The sequence below is a fragment of the Kogia breviceps genome, chromosome 1 (genome assembly GCF_026419965.1).
Source record: "Kogia breviceps isolate mKogBre1 chromosome 1, mKogBre1 haplotype 1, whole genome shotgun sequence".
NCBI lineage: Eukaryota > Metazoa > Chordata > Mammalia > Artiodactyla > Physeteridae > Kogia > Kogia breviceps.
In genome coordinates, this window is record NC_081310.1 from 195,104,471 (window position 1) to 195,130,368 (window position 25,898).

Here is a 25,898-nt window from a genome sequence, read left to right on the forward strand (position 1 = left end):
TGTGGCTCTTCTTTGCTGGTCTCTCAAGCTGCCTTGGTTTCTGACAGGTTTCCTAAGTCCCTTTCTCTGGCCTGCAGTCAATTCCATGAGTTCCCAGTGGCTCTTCAGTGAAGGCCCTTTTGCTGAGTTAGCTGGAATGGATATCTGTTGCCACCAGAGGACCCTAAGTGTTTTTTTGTTTTTTTGTTTTTTCCTCCCACGTCACGGCTTGTGGGATCTTAGTTCCTTGACCAGGGACCAAACCTGTTTTCCCCTGCAGTGAAAGCGTGGAGTCCTAACCACTGGACCGCCAGGGACTTCCCCGAGCCCTAAGTGTTGGAGCTGGCGCCCGTGATCTCCATTAGCACTGTGGTGTGAGGGCAGGACGGCACCAGAGCTGGTGAGGCTGCAGGAGAGGCTCTAGAGACACCCCTCTCATTTGGGGACGAGTTTGAGACCAAACTCAGATTTGGAAGAAGACGGAGAAAGAATGCCAGGCCAGCCAGAAACCAAAGGGACAGAAGAGAAAACACTGTCAGCCGAGAAGCTGGATGCAGCTGGATAGTGAGAAGTCATATCTTTACTTTGCTGGGTTCATCCATTGTTATAGTTTTGTGTTTTGCTTTTTAAGAGTTCTTTTGACTATTTTAGATGGTCTTAAGGGAATGAAGAGTGTAGAGAGACAGGGGAGGGTTTGGTCCATTCTGAGGCCATCATAGCTAGAGGGGTCGTCCAGGAAGCCTGGTGGGGCGTTTCAGATATGATGGGAGCAGGGTTATAGGTAGATTTATCTAGCGGAGCAATGGTACGTGGTCTGGATTGAGTGGGAAGGAACAGGACAGAAAGAAAACAACATGAGAGGTGATTTTGACGGGTCCTTCTTGGCTGAGGTTGGGAGAGAAGGCTGAGGATGCAAAGGGCAGAGGGGCACTTTCCGCGTCATCAGCATGGTGCAGCTCCACCTGATACATGCGGCTCCTGCGTAACCACATGTGTGTAACGACCATATGTGTGTCACTGGGAGAACTGTACCCACAAGTGTGAAGGAGACGGGAGAAGAATGAATCAACGGCCACTTGAAAGTTTAGAAAGATTAGCTCGCAGGAGAACTATTGACAGAAATTGGTCCCTGGTTTGGAGGAGGAAAATCATAAACTGAATGAGAGACAGTAGGATACACTCCCTATGAAGATATCCAAGGGATTGTTGTTCATTTTGTTGGCTGCGTAATGTGATTGTAGTTACGTTAAAGAGAAAGGAGCTGGCAGGGCTTCCAAAGAGGTGGGTGAATAGTCAGCTCGTGTGGCTTGTGCAGGAGCAGAGAGGGTTGGAAGTGAGCTCAGGGCTGCACGGTTTCTGCTGTTAAGCCGAATGGACGGGGTGTTATGTTACTTGCACGTGGTTTTCTAATCAAGTTTCTGTCCTGACATCCGGATCCTTACTTATTTAAAACGGCATCCAGTGAATTCTGTGTGGATGAAAGAGATTAATGTGGGGCTTTAAAATCCTCCAACAAACAAACCAGCGAGTAGTTTGCTTGGGATAAACAGGCCAAACACCTTTTTTTCGTGAATCTTTTCCTCTTTTCTCCGCACCTCAGTTCCCTCAGGGGCACCAGCTGAAAACCCGGGCGTCCCTCCCAGGCCTCTCACGCTCTCTGCCCGGTGGGTTGCCTTAAAGCCCTGTCGATCCTCCTAAAATCCCTTAAATATTTCCCGCTGACACCGCCTTAGTCTAGCCCTCGTCAGATCTCACCTGAAATACTGCAGCCGCTTTAACGCGTTCACTCGCCCCTCGCCTGCTCCAATCGGGTCCGTCTTCGTTAGAATCGGGGTCCCCGGTTGGACGAGTAGCTGGACCCCGGCCAGTCTGCAGACGGTGGCCTAGAAGGCCCAGCAGAGACACGAAGGCCACGCAGGTGGCGTGGAAAGCCCAGGTCCGCCCGGGGCGAACTTCGTGCCGCTCCTGCCGCCTCAAGCTGCCAGCCGGCGAGATGCTTTTGAAGTCATTCCGGGCGAGAGGACCCAGTTGACCGAGCTGTGACATGCGCGCCGTGGATCTGAGGCGCCAGATGCTAATGACGAAGCCCATTTGAGTAGTGACTGAGCCACAGTCGGTGGGGTGTGTGGGGAAGGTAACACGTGTACGTTTTTGCTGTTCTCATTGTGAATAGATCCTGTCTTCTAGAGAGCAGCCTGGAAATACAGGAGTTTCAAAATAACGTCTATTCTTAGATTTGATAATCATCCGTTTGAGGTGTTATTCCGTAACAAATGGTAGTAGAGGTACATGTTCAAAGCTGAAGTACAAACTCCCATTCCTCCCTCCAGGCCTTCCTTCCATGGTTTCTCCCATGTCGGCTGAAGGCAACTTCATTCTTTGCGGTTTCTCACTCAGGATCCCTCGGCCTTGGCCTTACTTTCAAAACCCATCTGACCACTTCCCACCGTCCCATGTCCTCCCTGGTCTGTCCTTCAGCATCTCTGCCTGGGTCACTCCAGGATCCACCTTTGCCCTCTGACAGACTTATTTTCAGCACAGCAGTCAGATGGATTCTTGCAGACTATGAGCCATATTTATTTATTTCTCTGCTCAAAACTCCCCAGTCATGCCCTTCTCACTTGGGGGAGAAGCTGCAGTTGTGTAGTAGGTGCCGTAGCTTCAGATTGCTTGTCTGCATCTCACCTCATCGTTTGTCCTCCCCTGTGCTCAGCCACTGAGCAGCACACGCCTCCTTGTTCCTGAGCCGGGCCAGGCTCAGGTCTGCCCCAGGACCTTTGCACTCACTGTTCCCTCTGTGTGGAACTCTCCCCCGGACGAGCGTGTGGTTTGCTCCCTTGGTTTCCTCTTGTTTCTACTCTGACGTTACCTTATCAGTGCAGCCTTCCCCGGACACCTGAAGTATAGTCTGGAAACACCCCAGTGCCTTTCTACCCTCGGAGCCCTCCCTCACCCTCCTCCTAGCCCGATAGCCCGAAGGAGTGACTGCGGGAGTTTGAGCTTTTGGCAAACAGTTCCCCTCTCCTCATAATCTCAGAAACAGTCTCAAGGACATTTGCCTGAATGACGAGTGTCTTTAAACTCTGACTCAGCAACGCACCAAGCAGGCGGCACCACCCAGGTCAGATGCCTCATCCCAGGGTCTTAAATCTCACTTTCCTACACAGCTGCCTTTTCGGGAAAGCACATGCCGTCACGGTGAGTGATGTGGGATGGCCTCACCATTTTCTCTTCAGAACAGCAAACTCCACGTCAAAAACCGAGACGTTACCTCTGAATTAAAGCAGGGCAACTTGATTTATCTTAACATGTACTATGCTGTATTAGTATACACCCGAAAAGGGTGAACGTAATCTAGTGACTTAGCATTCTGGAAAACAGCTGGACACAGCTGGTACCCAGCGGTTCTGCTCATGGTGGATTCTAGAGCAGTGATCAGCCAGCCTTTCTGTAAAAAGCTGGTAGTGAGAGTTTGAGGCTTTGCAGCCCACAGGGTCTCTTTGGCAGTGACCCGACTGTGCCACCATGGGGGGAGGGGAAAGCAGCCCTAGACAAGACATTAGTAGGTCTGTGTCCCGATAAAACATTACTTATGGACACTGAAGTTGGAATTTCATGTAATTTTCTTGTGTCATGAAGTGATACACAGAAGCCATTTTCAGCTCGCAGGCCGTTCAGAATCATGCCCTGGCTGGACGTGACCTGCGGGTTGGCCGCCCCCCCCCCCCCCCCCCACGAGCAGCGCTGTCCCGTAGGGCTTGTGATGCTGGTGGAGTTCCCGTCCATGTCTCCATTCAGTAGTTACTAGTCACGCGTGGCCGTTGAGTCCTTGAAATGCAGCCACTGCGACCGAGGAACTCAGTTTTTAATATCACGCACTAAAATATGAATTTTAGTTCAATTTTTAGCAGCCCCGCGTGGCTGGTGGCTCCTGTACCGGGCAGCACAGAACTGGAGAGAGCCTGTGTATGTACCCAGGAAGCAGGACAGAAGGCTGCACGATAGCCTTGTTCATACACAGCAAAACACTGGAGTTACGGTGTGTTCACACAATGGGAAACAATTACAGTGACAGCAAACGTTCGCGGAGCGCTTTCTTTGTGCTGGGCAGTGTGTTAAGCCCTTACGTTTTAACTCACTGGGTTCTCCCTGCGCGTGCTAGTGAGAGCGAATGAACTATGTGACTGCATGTGCCAACAAGGACAGAGGCATCTTAGACACACACAGTTGGAAAAGGTCAAGTGAAAAAGCAAGTCACAAAAATTGCACACCGTATGATGGCCATTTTTTGAAACTCAAAAATAAACAAAATTAAACAACACTGTTGAGGGATATGCAAATATGTGGTAAAACCATTAAAAAAAAAAAAAAAAAGGCAGGGAATTGAGGCTGTGTAACCTCTGGGGGGGAGGGACGGTTTCCAGGCGAGGCCACTCTGAGTCCGGGGAGAGGGACTCCTGATCTTCTCGCATCTACTCTGTAGGGGTCGTAGGGTGAGGTGAGCGGGATTTATATTGACTTGGGAGAACAGCTGTTTTCACAGAATAAAAGCCATGATGGTTGTAGCATTGCTACAGTTAGTACCGAATCTGGTTTCAGTTCACATTTAAGTATATGTTCCATTAGAAGAGGGCTTTGTATTTGTTGCCTTGGTTGGGTACTTTAGGTGAGAACACATTATTATTCAGCTCAAGAACAAAGGGTTAAACTAAAACCCTTTCCTCCAACTGTTTTGTTAAATCTAACGACGAGTTGAATGTTACCAGGATCTAGCCACTGAGAACTTAGCTTGAAAATGAAAATCCGAAAACTGTAAAATAACAAGTAGACTTACTTAGAAACCGTTACCATCAAAGCAGTCATGAAGAGGAAAATCCTCACGATACCTGAGGGTGTGGGGAGACTTTATAGCAGTATTTCATCACTAGGCTAGTGTAACCTGTGGTAAGTTGGATTCATAGAGATGTTTTGTTACTGAAGATGCAGTTTTGCTAAAGCTGGCTGCTGAATTTGTTGTTAAATTATGTCAAGCTTTTCTATGTAATATGTGCATCTTTGACTTTTTTTTGTCCGTATTGTTTCGGCTTCCTTCTTTCCTGTATTACTGACATGGGTTTATCTTTTCTCCCTTTAGAGAGTTTTGAGGTGACAGTCACCAAAGAAGGTGATAAAGGGTTCTTTCTATGCCTCTTATGAACATTAACCCACTAACTTTGTTTATAAAATTGGGAATCAGCCCTTAAACAGAAGAAACTGTCATGTTCTCTTACCCCTATTTATTCTCCTACTTTGTTTCTATTTTTAAGTATATTGATAGAAATTGTATGTAACCAGACCCTTGGTTAGAAATATCTGGAAATCAGACATCCATTTGAACTATATGGATAATCCTGTTCGTTTTTTAAAAATTGGATTTAAGAGATTCACTTTGTAACCATTTTCTACTAGTTGTAATTTTGAAAGAGTTCAGTTTTATTTTCATGTGAAATATACTCTGTGAAGTTTTATACATACATCAAAGTATTTATAGGTATTCTCCCATGGGCCAGAATGGAAACCTAGATTTTAACTCCTAATTAAGCTTGTAGACCAACTTGGACGTGCTTACGTTCCCAGGCAGGCTTCTTTTTCAGGTCTGATAGGATAAAGTCCGAAAGGAAGGCAAGTCTAGCAAATCCCTCCCGAGAATGGAAACTGTATCTTAATCGTAGCTGATAGCTGTTGAAATGGATGCCTGAAAAGTTGGTATTTCTACCTTTTTCTCATTCAGTAGTTTGTTTTGATTCCCTAATTTTAGCCAGGCTCATTGCACAGGAAGACTTGTTTCTTCGATACATATATATATATATATATATTATTTTTTGTTTTGACAGACTTTCTGTAATAATGGTGCTGAACCTATGCCTCACGCTTCTTCCTTTCTCAACACTTAACTGTGCCTTCTAGCCTCCTCTCTGGTCCAAATCAAAATAGCTGCCCAGCCCTCCCAGGTAGCTGGGCAGTTTCTCCGTGTTATCAGGCCTTGGCTGTTTGCTAATGAAACTACTTTGCCCTGGAGCTCTCTTAAGTACTCCTGTGAAATGCCTGTCTATATTTTTTCTCTTTCTCTCTTTTGTATTCCTGCATGAATGGATGCAAAGTTTAAACAAGTTGCTTGGAAAGCCAGAACATGCTTCTTTTTACTAAAGCCCCAGAACTTACCCCCTGTCCAAGCACAAGTGCCCCTGCTTTGTTCACAGACCCCCCTAAACCCCTGGCTGCCAAATTGTTGTTGTTTATTTTCTTTGGGGGAGGAGGGGAGTGTGCCCTGGGTTTGTGTAGCGGAAATTCTAACCCATGCTGTTTTGACTCCCTAGGTGAGATTTGTGGATTTAAAATTCACGGGCAGAATGTCCCCTTTGATGCAGTAGTGGTGGATAAATCCACTGGCGAGGGAATCATTCGCTCAAAAGAGAAACTGGACTGTGAACTCCAGAAGGACTACACGTTCACCATCCAGGCCTACGACTGCGGGAAGGGGCCTGATGGGGCCAACGTGAAAAAGTCTCATAAGTAAGTGAGCTGGACAAGGAGCGTGTGTGTGTGTGTGTGGAAAGTGGTGACAGTTGCCGCTGCCCCAAGACTTCTTGTTTTTGAAACATGAGGCAGAGAGGCTAGTTCCCAGTCGTCCCCAGTGAGATTGTAAGCTCTTTGAGGGCAGGTATCCTGTTTACCCTTGTGTATGGCTCCCAGCAAGTGCCTGGCGCATAGTAGGTGTTGAATAAATGAACAAGTGAGTAAGTTTATCCCACCAGATACTCTCGTAAAGAAACTAGGGCGTGACACTTAAAATTCAAAAAGCCTACTTTTTCCCAGAGGAAGATATTTTGTTGCTACGTTTATCTTTTTTTTTTCCTGTAAATTTAAAGGGCATGAAATGCTTTTGAGCTGGTGGAAGAAAGCTGACTTCTGCACCCCATCCTGGGTGTGTTCACATCGATCCTGCCAGTCGAGAACTACTGGTGTAACGGGGAAGATTGAACAAGACTTGGATTTAGCCTTTTTCTAGTCATTTCTCCGCCACTTACTAGCCCTTCGACATTAGGCAAATGTAATTTTGTCGTGTCTGAGTTTCTCCTTAGTGTGTTGGCTGAGGAAGGAGGACACATAGGTGAGGTGAGGTCACGTATCCCATTGTGAGGCTCAGGATGGGTGGGCAGCACTGGGGTGCGGGGGTCTCGGTGGACAGCGGGGGTGCTGCACGCCAGTGAATCACGCCTCATCCTTTCTACAAAATGTGATACTGTCATTTTCCTTGAAAAAGACCTCATTTCAGTCGGGGACCTTGTCTGATTCAGAAACGTGCCCTGGTCAGTAGCACGTGAGACTGACAGTTTTCTGTTCGTAGCCTGGTCTGATGACGCCCCTGGTTTTCTTGTGCCCAGGCTGGCGAGATGGAACATGGAACCGGGAAGGGCAGGTAGAGGCCCTTCATTTGTTGGGTCAGCCGTGGATGCGACCCCAGCAGTGGGTTCCTGATGGTCTCTATTCCACAGAAGCAGGGCAGAACTTGGTTTTTTTTTTTTTTTTTTTTTTTTGCGGTACGTGGGCCTCTCACTGTTGTGGCCCCTCCCGTCGCGGAGCACAGGCCCCGGACGCGCAGGCTCAGCGGCCACGGCTCACGGGCCCAGCCGCTCCGCGGCACGTGGGATCCTCCCGGACCGGGGCACGAACCCGCGTCCCCTGCATCGGCAGGCGGACTCTCAACCACTGCGCCACCAGGGAAGCCCCAGAACTGGTTTTTTTGTTTGTTTGTTTTGGGTTTTTTTGCGGTACGCGGGCCTCTCACTGTTGTGGCCTCTCCCGTTGCGGAGCACAGGCTCCGGATGCACAGGCCCAGCGGCCATGGCTCACGGGCTTAGTTGCTCCGCGGCATGTGGGATCTTCCCGGACCAGGGCACGAACCCCTGTCTCCTGCATCGGCAGGCGGATTCTCAACCACTGCGCCACCAGGGAAGCCCCCAGAACTGGTTTTAATGCTCATAATTTCCCATGTTCTATCTGTGCTTCTTAACCCTTCTTCCTAATTATTTCCCGGATTTTGCAACAAAATATTTATTTTTCACTTGTTGATTGGAGAGCAAACATGCCTCTGATATAGTTTATCTCCCTTCCGCCAGCCCTGCGACACATTGTCAAGAAAATCCCAAGTCTCTTATTTCCTATTACTGCCTTTTTACCAGCTCTCTTACTCACTAGGACTTGGAAGAAACAACCAGATTCCTATTTTACCTTTAAAAGTTAAAGGAAATTTAAGAATAGGGCGGAATTTTATTCTTGGGGTAAAAAAAACAAGCAAAACACACAGCCTTTCCCCTCCCCCCTTCTTGCAGAGCAACTGTGCACATTCAGGTGAACGACGTGAACGAGTTCGCCCCGGTGTTCAAGGAGAAGTCCTACAAAGCCACGGCGGAGGAGGGGAAGCAGTATGACAGCCTCCTGAGGGTGGAGGCCGTGGACGCAGACTGCTCGCCCCAGTTCAGCCAGATCTGCAGCTATGAAATCGTCACCCCGGACGTGCCATTTGCCGTCGACAAAGACGGTGGGCACCCAGGAGCCTTCTTTCCTCACCGCGGGGGGGGATGGGCTAGGCAGCCCCTCTGTGCCAGTCGGCTTCAGACCCAAACTTTGTCTGCACTCCGGTGAAACTCACAGTTAGTCCGTTCAGGCTGCCCTAACAAAACACCGTAAACTTGGGGGGCCCAAAGAGCAGACACTCACTCTTCACAGTTCTGGAGGCTGAGGAGTCCAAGGTGGAGGTGCCGAACGACAGTGAGGACCTGCTTCTTGCTGTGTCCTCTCGTGGCAGGCAGAGCGCTCTAGTCTCTTGCTCTTGTAAGGACACTAGTCCCGTCATGAGGGCTCCACCCTCATGACCTCGTCTAAACCTCGTCACCTCCCAGAGGCCCCACCTCCTACTACCATCACATTGAGCGTCAAGAGTTCAACGTAAGAATTTGGGGGGACACACACATTCAGTCCATAGCGAGACCTAACTTGGTGTGTCTGCCTCACATTTAAGTTTTCTTGTTTTTTAGTTAAAGTGTAGTTGATTTACAGTGTTGTGTCAGTTTCAGGCATACTGCAAAGTGATTCAGTTATATATATATATATATATATATTTTTTCAGATTCTTTTCCCTTATATGTTATTGCAAAATATTGACTATAGTTCCCTGTGCTATACAGTAGGTCCTTGTTGGTTATCTATTTTTTTTTAAACTTTAAAAAAAAATTTATTTATTTTTGGCTGCACTGGGTTTTCGTTGCTGCGCGCGGGCTTTCTCTAGTTGCGGTGAGCAGGGGCTACTCTTCATTGCGGTGCGTGGGCTTCTCATTGCGGTGGCTTCTCTTGTCGTGGAGCACGGGCTCTAGGCACGCGGGCTTAGTTGCTCCGTGGCACGTGGGATCTTCCCGGACCAGGGCTTGAACCCTTGCCCCCTGCACTGGCAGACTGATTCTTAACCACTGCGCCACCAGGGAAGCCCTATTTTATATATAGTCGTGTAGTCGTGTGTGTATGTTTATTCCAATCTCCTAATTTATTTCCCCCCCTTGCCCTTTGGTAACCATAAGTTTGTTTTCCATGTCTGTGGGTCTATTTCTGTTTTGTATGTAAGTTCATTTGTATAATTTTTTTAAACATTCCACATTTAAGGGATATCATGATGTTTGTCTTTCTCTGTCTGGCTTACTTCACTTAGTATGATAACTGCTAGGTCCATTCATGTTGCTGCAAATGGCATTATTTCATTCTTTTTCTTATGGCTGAGTAATATCCCATTGTATACATATACCGCATCTTTATCCGTTCATGTGTCGATGGACATTTAGGTTGCTTCCATGTCCTGGCTGTTGTAAACAGTGTTGCAATGAACCTTGGTCTGCATGTATCTTTTTGAATTATAGTTTCATTCAGATATATGCCCAGGAGTGGGATTGCTGCATCATATGGTAGCTCTATTTTTAGTTTTTTAAGGACCCTCCATACTGTTCTCCACAGTGGCTGCACCAATTTACATTCCCAGCAACGGTGTGGGAGGGTTTCCTTTTCTCCACACCCTCTCCAGCATTTATTACTTGTAGACTTTTTGATGATGGCCATTCTGACTGGTGTGAGGTGATACCTCATTGTGGTTTTGATTTGCCTTTCTCTAATAATTAGCTATGTTGAGCATCTTTTCATGCATGTACCTTTTGGCCATCTATGCCTTTGGAGAAATGTCTGTTTAGGCCACGTTTAAGTTTTTACTCTGTCCCCTGAAAGCCTCTTTTCTGGCACCAAATCTTGTGTTCTCTTATAGGGTGACCCTCTTTTTCCTTTTTCCCACCAAAATCTAATACAAACCCCCCACCTGAGGTGTTTTTATTCTTTATCTCCCTACCTTTCAGTCAGTGTGCCTCCGAATGAGACTGCCTCTTAGGGTCGTTTTCTGTTCTCCATCAGATTTGGCTTTTCTGCCTCGTCTTGAAGATGAAGGTTGATACCTCGCTGCCAGACACCCTGCCATCCGTAGTAATTGACTAGAATTAACTTATTCTGGAGCACAGCTTCTTTATTAGGTTATGGCTTCTGATGATGCTATGGTGTCTCCATTGTTAATGCACAGTCCAGAATCTTTGATGAAACGATGGACATTGCAAACGCTTTGCAGACATTTGCACTCATGTTCAAAAAGCAGGCTTCTGTTCTGCTGGCTGAGGGTAGGAAATCTCTCTCTAACAAAGTAAATCTTTTAGCAAGAAGTATTGAATGCAGCTCCATCTTGTAGTTTTATAAATTTATTTATTTGTTTTTCTTTTTGGCTGCGTTGGGTCTTCGTTGCTGCGCGCGGGCTTTCTCTAGTTGCGGCGAGCGGGGGCTGCTCTTCGTTGCGGTGCGCGGGCTTCTCACTGCGGTGGCTTCCCTTGTTGTGGAGCACGGGCTCTAGATGCACAGGCTTTGGTAGTTGTGGCACGTGGGCTCTAGAGCGCAGGCTCAGTAGTTGTGGCGCACGGGCCTAGTTGCTCTGCGGCACGTGGGATCTTCCCAGAGCAGGGCTCGAACCCGTGTCCCCTGCATTGGCAGGCGGATTCTTCACCACTGTGCCACCGGGGAAGCCCTCCATCTTGTGTTTAATATTTGAAATACTTGAATTATTTTGTCTCTTTCATCCCTTACATGTTAACTATTAAATCTTAAATATAAAACCAAATACAACTATAAGAATAAATGGAGCCTCATTCCTCTGCTTAAACAATCCTTCAAGGTGGATTTGGTGTGTGTTCAAGCTCAGGAAAGCATGAATGTTAATTATCTCAAGCATCAGTTTATTTCTATGTCAGTGTTTCCAGGGCTGAAAGCACGTGCATTTTGTGTTTCAGCATAGGACGACAGAAGTCAAAAACAGTGGGTTTGAAAATAATCGGGGGGGGGGGGGGAAGAAATCTGAATCACTTTGCTGTACACCTGAAACTGACACAAGCAACTGTACGTCAATTAAAAAAAAAGAAGAGAGAAGCAGAATGGGTTTGGGTTCTCACTGTTGTTTTTCCTCTTGGAAGGTTATATAAAAAACACAGAGAAGCTGAACTACAGGAAAGAACAACAGTACAAGCTGACAGTCACGGCTTACGACTGCGGGAAGAAGAGGGCAACAGAAGACGTTTTGGTGAAGATCAACATCAAGCCCACCTGCACCCCTGGGTGGCAAGGTGAGCCTCACTGTCTCTCTGCTGCTGTCACACCGGCCCTGAAAATTTGTTCACCACGGAGACCTAACAGGAGTTTTCTTCCACCCCCCGCCGCCCGTGCGTGGGCCCACACAGGATGGAACAACAGGGTCGAGTACGAGCCTGGCACCGGTGCGTTGGCGCTCTTCCCAAACGTCCACCTGGAGACGTGTGATGAATCGGTGGCCTCAGTGCAGGTGACGGTGGAGCTGGAGACCAGCCACATAGGGAAGGGCTGTGACCGCGACACCTACTCTGAGAAGTCCCTTCACCGGCTCTGTGGTAAGGAGGCGAGAGAGGGACCCTGAACCCCTAAAAGTCTGTGCATAAGTCTGTGTGTGTGTGTGTGTGTGTGTGTATGTGTGTGTGTGTGTGTGTGTGTGTGTGTGTGTGTGTCTGTGTGTGTGTCTGTGCGTTTTAAGAACCACTGATTTGAAGCAGAAGTATTTCTCTAACATGCATTGAGAATCATCAAAATAGGCATTCTGTAAGTGGAGTGAGCTTTAAATGAAATGAGACGTTTACGTAAGGACTGAAGGAAAAAAAAAAAAAGCTATAGGTGATGCAGTAGCTTTTGGCAAACGTGAAGTAGAAAATGAAAACTAAGGAAACCTGCATCGAATTTATAGTCTTTGTGTCCCACAAACAAGGCGTGGAGCAGCTGAGAGACAGAATGATCGCAAATCTGACCCAAGGCTGGTTCTCCATCTTCACCGTCAGTTTGGATATTTTTCTGGTTTGTCTGAATGAGGTAAAGGTGAGGTATGGATGCCTCTTGGGGAAAATGCTGAGGAGGGATGTTCCACTTGGCCGGTGGTAAAACACCAGTAACTTCAGTGGCCTCTTGATGCTTGGAAGGGCCTTTTGTAGGGAGCATTTTCCAGTACTCATCTGTCTTTTCACTAAGTGATAACGACAGTTAGATTAAGGCAACCAGTTTTCTTTCAGAATTGGAAATTGTCATACAAAGAATAAGCACAAGGGAAAAAGTATATTCTCTGCTGGCTCATCCTGGTTCTGAGTCCAAATATTCATAATCATGTACCTAAACGTATGTAAGTGAAGAGGTCTGGAATAGTTTCTATTTTATACTATGTAAGTATAGTGTAAAAGGTGTACGTTCTCGTAATGCCGTTATTTTTTATGGTATTAAGTGAACATTCTCTCAGCAGAACAGTTTGAAGGTAGAAAGAATTTTCTCTTTGAGCGCTTACTGCGCGCTAGGCCCTTCCACATGTGTTATCTCATTCAGTCTCCCCATTGGGCCCACCGAGGTGGCAGCCTTGGCCTCGTCTTTAATTAGTTGAGACCGAGGGAGGCTGAGTGGCTTGCCCAAGGTCACACTTTTAGGAAGTGGCCGAGCTGGGATTTGGACCAAGATCGTATGATGCTCAAAAGACCAGGCTGTGCCAGCCAAGTCATGCTTCCCCTAGGAATAGGGAAGTCAAGGGCCCAGTGGCTGTGAAAGGTTGCAGAATCCTCTGTGGATGAATTTAAAAGAAGATCGAGCCTGGCAGTGTGTAACAAAAGTTGTGAGAATGTTTCAGGTTCTTTGGCTTAGTATCCCATTTCTAGGAGTTTATCCTAAGGGAATAATCATGGAGACACACACAGAAGTCCTTGTCAAGGCAAGGTTTGTCACAGAGAAAAAACAGGGACAACTCCATGTGCACAGGACAGATCAGTTAAATATATCACAGCTCAAATTCTATACAATGAAATGCTATTCAGACATTTAAAATTATGCTGTAAAGAATATTACTGGGAATATATGTAGGTATGTACATAGCAGTACTCCATTTTTATAATATATTCATATTATACATATTTTATAACATATATTCATACGTATTATACATATTTTAATAATATGCGTACATGCATAAAGAAAGGACTGGAAGTGTTTATACCCAAATGTTAATAGTGAATACATTGGGGTGGGATCACAAGTAATGCTTCTTTTTAAAATTTTTTTATTAACGTATAGTTGCTGTACAGCATAGTGATTCACAGTTTTTAAAGGTTATACTCCTCGTTTTTTCCTTTAAAAAAATCCATGGTTATCATTTATGAATCTTTTAAATAAAAAAAACTCTTATTTTTGAGGAAAAGTAAACTGAAACTAGCAAACTGTATAACCATTAAGACAAAAGTGGTACCTTAATACATGCACCCCAGTGTTCATAGCAGCACTGTTCATAATAACCAAGACATGGAAGTCATGTAACTGTCCTCTGACAGATGAATGGGTAAAGAAGATATGTATATATATATGTGTGTGTATATATGTATACACACGCATACACACACACAGTGGAATATTACTCGGCCATAAAAAGCAATGAAATATTGTCATTTGCAGCAACATGGGTGGACCTAGAGATTATCATATTAAGTAAAGTAAGTCAAAGACAGATATCATATGCTATCGCTTATATGTGGAATCTAAAAAAAATTATACAAATGAACATATTTATAAAACAGAAACAGACTCACAGACATAGAAAACAAACTTATGGTTACCAAAGGGGGGGAGGGGTGGGATAAATTAGGACTTTGGGATAAATATATACACACTACCATATATAAAATAGATAAACAAGGAGCTACTGTGTAGCACAGGGAACTATACTCAGGATCTTTTACTAACCTATAACAGAAGAGAATGTAAAAGAAAGAATATATATATTTATATATGTATGTATAACTGTACACCTGAAACTAACACAACATTGTAAATCAACTCTAGTTCAATAAAACAAAAAACCAAAAAAACAAAGACGGTACCTTAGTGTGGCTTTGAAATGCTTATACCTTTTGAGTTCGTCGCATGATGCATAGTTGAGTGTCTCCATGTTGCTTAGGCGCCGCCTCTGGCACGGCTGAGCTGCTCCCTTCCCCGGGCGGCTCCTTGAACTGGACCGTCGGCCTCCCCACTGACAATGGCCACGACAGCGACCAGGTCTTCGAGTTCAATGGCACTCAAGGGGTGAGGGTCCCAGATGGCGTCGTTTCCGTCAACCCCAAGGAGCCTTTTACGGTCTCTGTGTGGATGCGGCACGGGCCGTTCGGCAGGAAGAAGGAGACGGTCCTCTGCGGCTCAGACAGAACAGGTGGGTGAGCTTCGCTGTCAGGGGCGTCTGCCGCAGTGGTGCCTGGAGGCGGGCACCTTATTCGAGCCCTAAAGGCTCCCACGCGCTCTCGGTGACACACGTTCTGTGCTCAAGACACTGCACCGGTGTCTGGGCGTTTGTTAGCTTTACTCAGTGGATTGGGCCCCTCTTCTCAGTAAGGCCCAAGCGTGTTTTTTCCTAAACCTGCCTTGGCCCACCACGGAGAGTCCACCCGTTAAAGAAATAGCTTTTATTTCTCCTTTGGGTCTTAAGTCGGCAGTTTACTAGTAGGATTTCTCTTCGCAGATATGAACCGACACCATTATTCACTCTATGTCCACGGCTGCCGGCTTATTTTCCTCCTCCGTCAGGATCCTTCAGAAGAGAAGAAATACAAACCTGCAGAATTCCACTGGAAGTTGAATCAGGTGAGTGCATGGAAAACTCACTGCTATGGATGTTTTTTCAGAGATGAAACGGGCTCTGTGACCGTGAACAGGACCAGCTGTTTATGGGCAGGGGGTTTCTTTAAGATTTTATGATTTCTGTGTCTGTGGGTAATAGGACAGCAAATTAAATCCACTGAACTCCTTTTTACTGAAAGCCTAAGTTTGTTTTTTTACATGTACGTGTTTTATAATAAAATATTAATACAGGCGTACCTCATTTTATTGCGCTTCACAGATATTGCAGTTTTTATAAATTGAAGGCTTGTGGCAACCCTGCATTGTCAGATACTTTTAGCATTTTTTAGCAGTATTTTTAAATTAAGGTATGTACACTGTTATATTTTAGACATAATGCAGTTGCACACTTAATAGACCACAGTATAGTGTAAACATAAATTTATATGCACTGCGAAACCAAAATAAATTCGTAAGACTCGCCTTATTGTGATACTCGATTTATTGGTGTGGTCTGGAACCAAACCTGTGATATCTCCAAGGTGTGCCTGTATAAAGAAATGATACATTTTAAATCCCAAATATCGTGTTATAATTTATTGAGATAAGCAGCACTTGCTTAAAAATTGGGATTGAGGTCCTTGTATTTGTTTATTATTTAAGGCCTTGGCTCCCAAATTGTGCCAAGGACCCTGGGTGCCTCAGCAAATTCGGGGGTGTGATGGGATATTTTAAATATTCAAGGAACCAGCAATCTTGACATCTTTCAGACATCACACGAACTACTAGCTCGTGGGAATTAATAGTTTCAACATTAGAGCACATTTTACTTCTTGTGATGATGTCATATCTTTGCAAAGCTGATTTCCTAACAGTTGCTATGATAACGATCAGGTGTCATGTGCAAAGAATCAATGTGTGTGTTATACAGGAAGTGAGGAGATGCTGTAAACTGAGAAAGCCTTTTCATTAAAATCACAGCAGGTCGTTTCCTCTTGTGATTTAGAGTTGGGACAAGAAGGAAACCTGAGCTTAATTTATTTGCCTCGTGGAGTTTGTGGATAAGAGCTGACATAGTGTTATATGTGCCTGTAGCTGGTAAAATATAACATTGTCTGAAACAGTGACAAGATAGATAGATACCTAAGAGCACATATGAGAAAGGAAAAAAGTATGTGATGGTGGAAAGATGAAGTGACTGTCCAGTTGGCAGTGTTCATCTCTTACTGTTGTAATTTTCATTTACATAGATCATTTCTTTCTCGGAAACTTTTGTCATCAGTTTTTTTCAAGAAACTAAGAAAGGTATCATCCAGAAAAAAAATTTGCAATGTAGGTAGACATTTTAGGTATAGTTCTGTTTTAGTAACCACAGTCTACACTTATATATTCAGTTTCTTCTGATTACATGTTTTAGAAACTTTATCATGGAAAATTTCACACATAGGTAAAAGTGGACAGATGAGTGAACAATTTTTTTGTTCAAATTGTCTCATAGATGCTTTCGTGTTTACAAATTTGTTTGTTTGAATCAGGATCCAAATAAGGGGCCATACACTGGGATTGGCTGATAGACGTTTTGAGTTTATTTTAATCTATAGATTTTCCTCTTCTCTCTTGGAATTTCTTTGGTGACAAAACATGCTCCTCTCTCTGTGGTGTCATTTAATACGCTCCTCTCTCTTCCTTATACCCTGTAAATTGGGACTGGGCTCTAAAGCCTTGATCAGAATGGGGTTTGTATGTTTCGGATCTGTTTAAGCTCCGTTGGGTTGTTTCTCTTTGTGATTTAAGCAGCCGTCAGTGGTCAGTGTCACCACCCTTGTGGCACTTGATCTCTGGTCACTTGGGTCCTAGGAAGTGTGTTCTTAGGAAGGGCTCATGGGAACAGTCAATTCCTGAGTTCTTACGTGTTGTTTTAATAGTTTGTGGCCTTTATACTGAAGGTCACTTTGGCTGGGTATAACATCCCTGGCTCCGATGTAAGATTCCCAAGAACAGAAAATCTGTCTCTCCATTGAGTTTTGATGTAAAATGTTGCTGTTAAAATCTGACAACAACCTGATTTTCTTTCCTTCATAAAACACTCCTCAGTCTTTTTGTTTGGATGACCATGGGACGTGTTTTTTTCTTCTTCTTCTTCTTCTTTTTTTAAAGGTCATTGAATTTTACGAATATGTCCTTGTTGTTTTAGGTCTGTTTTCCCAGATATGTGGTATGCCTTTCAGTATCTAGTTTCAAAAGTTTTGGTATTTCAGGAAAGTTTTTGTTATAGTTTTTAGTATTCTCTTCTATTGCTTTGGTTTCCCTCTCTGGGGACTCCTCTTATCTTTTGTTGATATTCTTTACCTGTTTTCTGTATCTTTCCCTTTTGTTTAAATCATTCCTGTGCTTCGTCACCTCATTTCTGAGTTGCTCTAATTACAAACTATGTTCTTCTGTTTTGTCATTTTCCTCATGTCTTTTAGCATTTTTTTTTTTTTTTTTTTTTTTTGCGGTACGCGGGCCTCTCACTGTTGTGGCCTCTCCCGTTGCGGAGCACAGGCTCCGGACGCGCAGGCTCAGCGGCCACGGCTCACGGGCCCAGCGGCTCCGCGGCATGTGGGATCTTCCCGGACCGGGGCGCGAACCCGCGTCCCTTGCATCGGCAGGTGGACTTTCAACCACTGCGCCACCAGGGAAGCCCTTCTAGCATGTTTTGAAGTAACAGATTCTCACTGTCATCTCTTTCCTTAGGTATGTCTTTCAGGGATGGTTTCATTATCTGAAGGGAGGTTATTCCCTTTGGTTGTCTTTTTTTTTTTCTTTTAAAAACTTTTCGGGATTGAGTCATGATCATTCCCCCCCCCTCAGTTTTACATGAAATTAGCTTTCCTACACTTTGAAAAGCATGACTTTTTTTTTTCCCACTAGCTTTAGGGTTTGATCTCTCCCTTCTGTTGTTTTCATAAAGTATTTTTTTTAAATGTGGCTTCACGCACTCTGGTATCACCGGGATCAGAAGCCCTGTTGCTTTCCTGCACCCAACTTGTTTCAGCATTCATGCAGTGACTTTGTCACCACTGTCGTCCTGGGTGTTGTCTGTGGTTTGGGGTTTCACTACCCTAATCACCGCGTTTTCAAGGAAGTTAAAAAATTATACTAATTCTCCTACTCTCTTCTCAGAATATGCTCATGGTATCTCCCAAGAAACCTGTACTATTTTAAAAAGTGGGGGTGTAATACAAATTACTTTCTGAAGCAGCATATATTACGGAACTTGTTTTAAATAAAGAAACTAAAATTAAGATCTGTCTCAAAAGTGAATTACTGTGCAATTTCTTTATTTAGAAATATGTGATTATACATTTATACACATGTACATTATGCATATATGATAAACATATATACAATATTAGAGATTTGAATATTTTCCTCAGACTTATCAAGAGCAGCTGCTTTTCTTTGGAGGGTAATCTCTGGTAATTTCTTCATTTATTTTGATGTTTCTGGTCTGTTTTAGCTTTTGATTTCTCCTTGGTTCAGTTTCTCAGAATTTAAAGGTAAATTGGGCAAGCTTTTGATTTATTTATTTATTTATTATTTCTAAATATTTATTTTTGGCTGCGTTGGGTCTCAGTTGCGGCACGCAGGCCGTTCGGTGCGGCACGCGGGCTTCTCTCTAGTTGTGACGCAGGGGCTTCTCTCTAGTTGCGGTGTGCGGGCTCAGTAGTTGCGGTGTGCGGGCTCAGTTGCCCTGCTGCATGTGGGATCTTAGTTCCCCAACCAGGGATCAGACTCATGTCCCCTGCATTGGAAGGCGGATTTTCTTAACCACTGGACCACACAGGGAAGTCCCTGGGCAGGCTTTTTAAAAATACAGTTTTAGAAATTTCATCCCATAGCGTCTCCTTCTCTGCCTGTCCCTGTTCCTGCATGTCTGCCTCTTCCTCTAAAGCCAGAAATCAGGGAATGCCAGACCAGCCGGGCCTGAGAGACTGCAGACCAGCACCCCACGTGACAGCAGGGGAGATATTGGGGGGCTGCTCCTCCATGATAGGAGAGGAGTTCAGTTGAATTTGGCCATCTGAGCTATATGTTCGTATTTATTTAGACCGTCACCTTTGAACCGAAAAAGAAAGCACATATGCTGTAGTGGGCCTCGTTCAGAAACTGGAGGCATTTTTCATTTTTTAAAAATTATTTATTTATTTATTTATCTATTTATTTATTTATTTAGGGCTGTGTTGGGTCTTCGTTGCTGCGCACGGGCTTTCTCTAGTTGCGGCGAGCAGGGGGCTGCTCTTCGTTGCGGTGTGCGGGCTCTCATTGCGGTGGCCTCTCTCGTTGCGGAGCACGGGCTCTAGGTGCGCGGGCTTCAGTAGTTGCAGCACGTGGGCTCAGTAGTCGTAGCTCGCGGGCTCTAGAGCTCAGGCTCAGTAGTTGTGGTGCACGGGCTTAGTTGCTCCGTGGTGTGTAGGATCTTCCCGGACCAGGGCTCGAACCCGTGTCCCCTGCATTGGCAGGTGGATTCTTGACCACTGCGCCACCAGGGAAGTGCCACGTTTTTCATTTTGATCCAGAAAAGGGATGGCCAGCCCCCTGGATGGTGTCCATCCTGCCGATACTAGAATTTCCTGGTGTCGTGCTCTTGGCAGAAGGGAATCGGGCAACTCCCTGTCTGGAGTCCTGTCGCATGACAGATGAGTAGCGCCCCCATGTCTGAAGAGCCCTAGAGATGGTAGTGTCACCTTGACCTTTTGGGGTGAGATGTGGTGGGATGAGATGTACTTTGTTGTTGTCATTTTAAGTCTTTTCCTTTTTAGGAAGACAGAGGTTCACTCTGGGTGACTTGTTCTCGTGTCCAGCTGTGTTGCTCTCATGGCTGCGTCTTTGGGTGAGAGGGAAGGTGGACGTTTCACATTTAACCACCCCCCCCCCCCGCTTGGCCTTGTAGGTCTGTGACGAGGAATGGCATCACTATGTCCTCAACGTGGAAATCCCAAACGTGACTCTTTATGTGGACGGTGTCTCTCACGAGCCCTTCTCTGTGACTGAAGACTACCCACTTCACGCATCCAGGATCGGAGCCCGGCTCACGGTGGGAGCGTGCTGGCAAGGTACCGGTCGTCGGCACGCCGTCCCCTCCAGGCTGCGAGAATGCAGTACTTCTTCTCTGCTCTCTTGGTGGAAACAGGCTCCTCTCAGAGTCTCACGTCCCTTACTGTCCTCTCCTTTCTCTCTTCGTTCCTTTGCCCGCTGTAGCCTTTCTGGGGGCTGTGGCTGCTGCCAGGCTCCAGGAGGGGCTCTATTTACGATGCTTGATGAAGGCGTTAAAGGATGGGGACTCCTTTCCCGGGGGTCCAGGCGGAGATATGCAGAGGGAGGGTGTCATTGAGGACCTTGTTTATAAATTATTTATAAATTAACCTGTTCGTTGGAAAGTTTACAAAAACAGAGGGGCAGCCATCACATCGGGCACAGACATGGGAGTTGCTTCGGCCAGGGGGGCTCGTCAGAGTGATTAGCACTTGATAACCTGGCGGGAGCCCCTTCAGTGAGGATTGGGGGAGAGGCCGCGGCCGTCTCTGCTGGAAGACCAGGACGGGACGGGATGGCAGCCACCGGCGAGACGATGCCTTTTATTCTTCCTTTCTGAGTGGCAGGCTGTGTGCCAGTGGCTTCACATACATTATCTCATTAATCCTAATAATGCGTTTGTGGGGCAGCAGCTCTTTTTAGCCCTATTTCCTAGCTGAAAAACCGGGGCTCAGAGAAGTAGTGAGCTGTGTTACCAGCTGGTTCTGTGGTGCTAGGATTTGAACCGCTGGAGCCAGTGCACTCAGGCCCAGCGCTCTGACCCACCAAACCAGGGGTGCTAACCTTCTCTGTGCCACGGAGTCCTTAGGTGGTCTCTGAAGCCTGTGGACCTTTCTCAGGATAATTTCTTAGTAATCTATAAAACAAAATAAAATACATAGGACTTCAAAGGCGACCAATTAAACTGAAATACAGTTATCAAAGTACTAAAAGGATAAGTTTGTAAAGTAGTAACACCTGTGCCGCTTTATTAACTCATGAAGATCAGGCACCTCCATTAACCGCCAGGAGGCAGAGCAGGAGGGGCTTTGTAACCATGCTGTGTATCTGCAACAGAGCACGTGGTAGGACGTGATATCTGTCGGCACAGTCATAGTTTCTTCTAATATTCCTGTGATTTGTGGCTGACGTTTATAACCAAAGGGGAACTAAATTTTAGAAGTTAGTAAAAATTAAGCATGGGATTTTTCCCAGACCCCTTGGTCTGCCCTCAAGATTCATGGCCCCCCCCACTCCAACTTTGCCCTTGACTCTGTGTTGTGTCACTTCAGGGTGTCATCACTACATGTACCTGCTAAATAGGCCTTCTTTTTCCTTCCCTTTGGAAACATTATACCTTGAGTTAGGATAGAAATTTATGAAAGAGCCTAACTGCCAAGACAGTTTTGCTGCTTTTAGGAGAATTTGAATTTCATAAATTTCCCGCAGATCCTTTCAGATGAAAAAGAATAAGACAGTATTTCACAGTGAACTTCTTCAGCAAATTCCCACATTTATTATTGGTGACAGTCCATCTGTGAGAAAGTAGAACGTGAGACCAAGGAGTGAGGAGTAAATTATTAGAAAGTTTTTAGTTGTTACCCTTAAAATTTCAGGAAGCTTTTAGTTGTTACTCTTAAAATTTTAGTTCAAACTTCCTTCCCAAAATTAAACAATAATTTCTGAGTAATGATTTTAAAAATAAGAATAAGAATACGGGGGACTTCCCTGGATGTGCAGTGGTTAAGACTCTGCGCTTTCACTGCAGGGGGCGCGGGTTTGATCCCTGGTCAGGGAACTAAGTAAGATCCCACATGCTGCACAGCGTGGCCAAAAAAAACAAAGAATAAGAACACAAGTGTTGGACTTCCCTGGTGGTGCAGTGGTTAAGGATCCTCCTGCCAGTGCAGGGGACACAGGTTCGAGCCCTGGTCTGGGAAGATCCCACATGCCACGGAGCAACTAAGCCCGTGCACCACGACTACTGAGCCTGCGCTCCAGAGCCCACAAACCACAACTCCTGAGCCTGCGTGCTGCGACTACTGAAGTCTGTGTGCCTGGAGCCCGTGCTCCGCAGCAAGAGAAGCCACTGCAATGAGAAGCCTGCACACCTCAACCAAGAGTAGCCCCTGCTCGCCACAACTAGAGAAAGTCTGTGCGTAGCAATGAAAACCCAACGCAGCCATAAATAAATAAATAAATATTTTTTTTGAAAAGAGGCATGATATTTACATATTAAAAAAAAAAAAGAAGACAAGTGTGAACCTAAATGTTATTTTGTATTCTGGGAACTTTGTTACATGGGTTAAAATTACCACCACCACCACCACCCCGCCCCCCGTCCCACCCTGCCTTCCTCTTCATGTCACGGTGTCTCTGCCATCAGACGGCAGTCACTTTTCATCCTTTCTCATCTCTTTCTACCTCAGCCCTCTCAGCATCCTCAGCCAGAAGAATCTGCCTAAATTTCCAAACCAAACACAAGTTTTAAAAATTTTAGTTAATGGGGGAAGAAGATCTCCTTTCTTCCTTTCAGGGGATTTGAAGTCCCTTTCCCTTCAAGTTCACTGTGGGGAGCCTGGGCTGGAGGCCCGCTTCATGGGATCAACCGAAACGTCAGTTGTAACTGTGTGTCAGGGGGACGTCGGAGCTGTGTGGGCTCCGGGGCTCACCTGTGCGCACCTGACCTCGTCCCCGTGTGGCCGTGGCAGGAGAGGTGGTGAGGCCTGCACCGTGGTGTGGGGCGGGGAGAGGGAAGCCGTGTGCCCACTGTGTGGCCTGGAGAGAGGAAATTCTGTCCTCCGTCTCTGGGCGGGTGCCTCCACCCAGAACCCTGGTCGGGAACCACAGCCGCCGTCCCCAGACCCGTCACCGATTATGTTTCTCTGGGTGAGTTCCTTAACCTCCGACTCTCCCTTTCTGTTCAGAAAAACTGGTTAAAAATGCCTTCTTTCCTCTGTCACGTGGAAGTCAAAGTCTAAACCGATGTGAACTCCTTTTGAGCTTTCAGAAAAGACATACATGTTCACTACATACCAGGCTTTGGACGCTGACACGTGTCTTCCCCGTTAAAAAGGCCGGCGCTGTGGTCCAGGGTGGGTGCCTTTTGCACCAGGTACGTCTCTGCCATCAGCGCCAGCTGCCACGTCGCAGTGTCCTGCCTGGACAGGTTGAGGAGATCAGTGAATTCAGCGCACAGCTGTTACTCATCTCATTTTGCATCCGACCTGTGTTTTGGCAAGGAGGCTGCGGGAAGGTGGAATAAAAGAATGGAGAGAGATAAACAACAAGGTCCTACAGTAGAGCACAGGGAACCACAGTCTATTCAATACCATGTGATAAACCATAATGGAAAAGAACATGAAAAAGAATATGTATGTATGACTGAATCGCTTTGCTGTAAAATTAACACAGTATTGTAAATCAAATATACTTAAATAAATTTAAAAAGAAAAAGAATGGAAAGAAGCACCCGGGGGTGGTAAATATCCCTGTGGGAAAAGGTGACCAAGTACAGGTTTCATCCAGGTGTGGAGTGTGTCCCCAAGAGGGATGGGAGGGGAATTTTTCTCTTTGTGTTTGTGTTTGGTAGCTTTTCAAAACTGATTTTCAGGGTCCAGTTTGAAGAGCCTAACCTCTCGGTCCTTTTCTATTGTCTGTCTTGCTTTTCTACAGACTATTCAGGAGTTGAGAATGACAATGAAACTGAGCCTGTGCCTGTGGCCTCTGCAGGTTGCTGGACTTTCTTGCCTACGGTTCACTGTTGTGTTTCATTGAAAGACGAGACATCAGTTCATTGTGCATTTCGCATGAGACACCCAAGTTGCATTTTGGTCCCAGACACTATTTGAGCTGCTGCTTTGCCTTATGCTGCCCCACTGCATCATGGGATTTCCCTTTTCTGTCCTTTCTGATCCCAGTTGAAGTGAGAGCAAATGACTCATTAATGCAATGCACTGATGGGAATTTTTTGTTTCCTCATCAGATTTGACCCCCCCCCACCGTGCGGGGTGTCCCGCTGAAATCTCACAGGCTAAGTTTGGTTGGGAGGCCACACCTCCTGCTTCTCGTGTGTCTGAACCAGGAGACGGGAAAGGACTCGTGTCTAGATATTCTGTCCTGACTGATAATAAGTTTTAAATAATGTTTCTTAGAAATCTCAATCCCTAGTGACGATTTAGCGTCTAATGTCCCTTATCCGGAGTGAGGCATGCTGCTGACAATTGGTCTCTCCTCCTCCTTCAGTGTAAGAACAGGGTTTAGTACCTCCTGCTTTTGGCTCTTTGTTACAGTCTGTCAAGTGCCACCTTCTGGCTTTTTCTTGTAACGTCTTCACTCTTCCCAGTTATCCTCAGTAGTAGGAGACAGGCACACTGGGACTCAACGAAATAGCCGTGTAGGCGGCCTTGATACCTAGGCTTTGTGCAGGGTGGGATTTTCGCATTCCTTTTATCTTTCTGCTGCTGCCTGTGTACGTTCATCCCCGAGTTTGTATGTATTCCCCAAGTATGCTCAGTTAGGAAAAGCAACCCAGGGGAATTACCTGGCGGTCCAATGGTTAGGACTTGGCGCTTTCAGTGCAGGGACCGGGGTTTGATCCCTGCTCGTGGCGCAGCCAAAAAAAAATAGAAACCCAGCGCCTGATGCAGCTGATTGAGAAGGCAGTGGTTGAAGAGGCTGGCAGTGGTAGGACATCACTTGTGTACCATGATGACGGGTGCAGCAAGGGCCACCCTTACCAGGAAGTGGCCGCATGTGTGGGGACACTCACGGGACCTCTTGGCTTCCGGGCTTCGGGGGAGGGACCCCCAGCTCATCTCTTCTCCGGGCCACACGCATGATCATAAACCATTTAATTTCCTCATTGTGCTTCCATGTCGATTGCAAGGCTAACAGGATCTGGTAGGAACTAACCCGCATGTCCACCCATCAGGCTGCCACCACCGGTAACATCACATTGAAGAGTGAAGCAGGAGGCCCTGGGCTGCACTCACAACTGCTGCTTTTCCACCCCCGTGTTCTGCAGGTGGTGACCTGCACATGACTCAGTTTTTCCGAGGTAATCTGGCTGGCTTGACGATCCGTTCCGGGAAACTCACAGATAAGAAAGCGATTGACTGTCTGTATACCTGCAAAGAGGGGCTAGACCTGCACATCCCCGAAGACAGCGGCAGCGGTGTCAAGGTAACACCAGCACCCACCTGCACGGCACCCGCGACTTCCTCCAGCACAAGTGCGGAGGCTGTTGGCATGAGGATTGATCCTGAGCTGCTTTTACTCACAGCATCTCCGACACCACACGCGTGGGATGTCTTTCTCACACCAATTCTCCAGCTCCTGGACCCCAACTCCCCAGGCGTCCTGTAAATCCAGTTCAGTCCTGACACGAACTGGGCACCAGGCCCCACTGCCCCCCACACGCCTGCTCCTCTGGTGCCAGCTGCAAGGATCCGGGCCTCCGGTACCCACGCTTGGCTGAAAAAAGTCAAGGGTTCCCACAATCCCTCGCCCTTTTCAGGTTCAGTAATTGGCTAGAACTGCTCAGAAAACAGTCCACTTACTATTACTGGTTTATTATGAAGGATACAACTCAG

The 25,898-nt window shown here is 46.1% G+C and overlaps 1 protein-coding gene across 2 annotated transcripts in view; it reads left to right on the top strand.

Moving 5' to 3' along the window:
* CLSTN1 (calsyntenin 1) overlaps positions 1-25,898 on the top strand; it is an 80,112-nt gene that overhangs the window by 48,135 nt on the left and 6,079 nt on the right. Inside the window, exons 3-12 of one of the 2 annotated variants that reach the window (XM_059052724.2) lie at positions 5,114-5,143; positions 6,336-6,531; positions 8,352-8,560; positions 11,562-11,711; positions 11,826-12,011; positions 14,594-14,842; positions 15,149-15,270; positions 20,183-20,345; positions 23,980-24,036; positions 25,331-25,488. In XM_059052724.2, coding sequence (XP_058908707.1) covers positions 5,114-5,143; positions 6,336-6,531; positions 8,352-8,560; positions 11,562-11,711; positions 11,826-12,011; positions 14,594-14,842; positions 15,149-15,270; positions 20,183-20,345; positions 23,980-24,036; positions 25,331-25,488 — 1,520 coding nt within the window. The remainder of the gene's footprint in view (positions 1-5,113; positions 5,144-6,335; positions 6,532-8,351; positions 8,561-11,561; positions 11,712-11,825; positions 12,012-14,593; positions 14,843-15,148; positions 15,271-20,182; positions 20,346-23,979; positions 24,037-25,330; positions 25,489-25,898) is intronic. The other variant, XM_059052733.2, reaches the window with a different exon arrangement.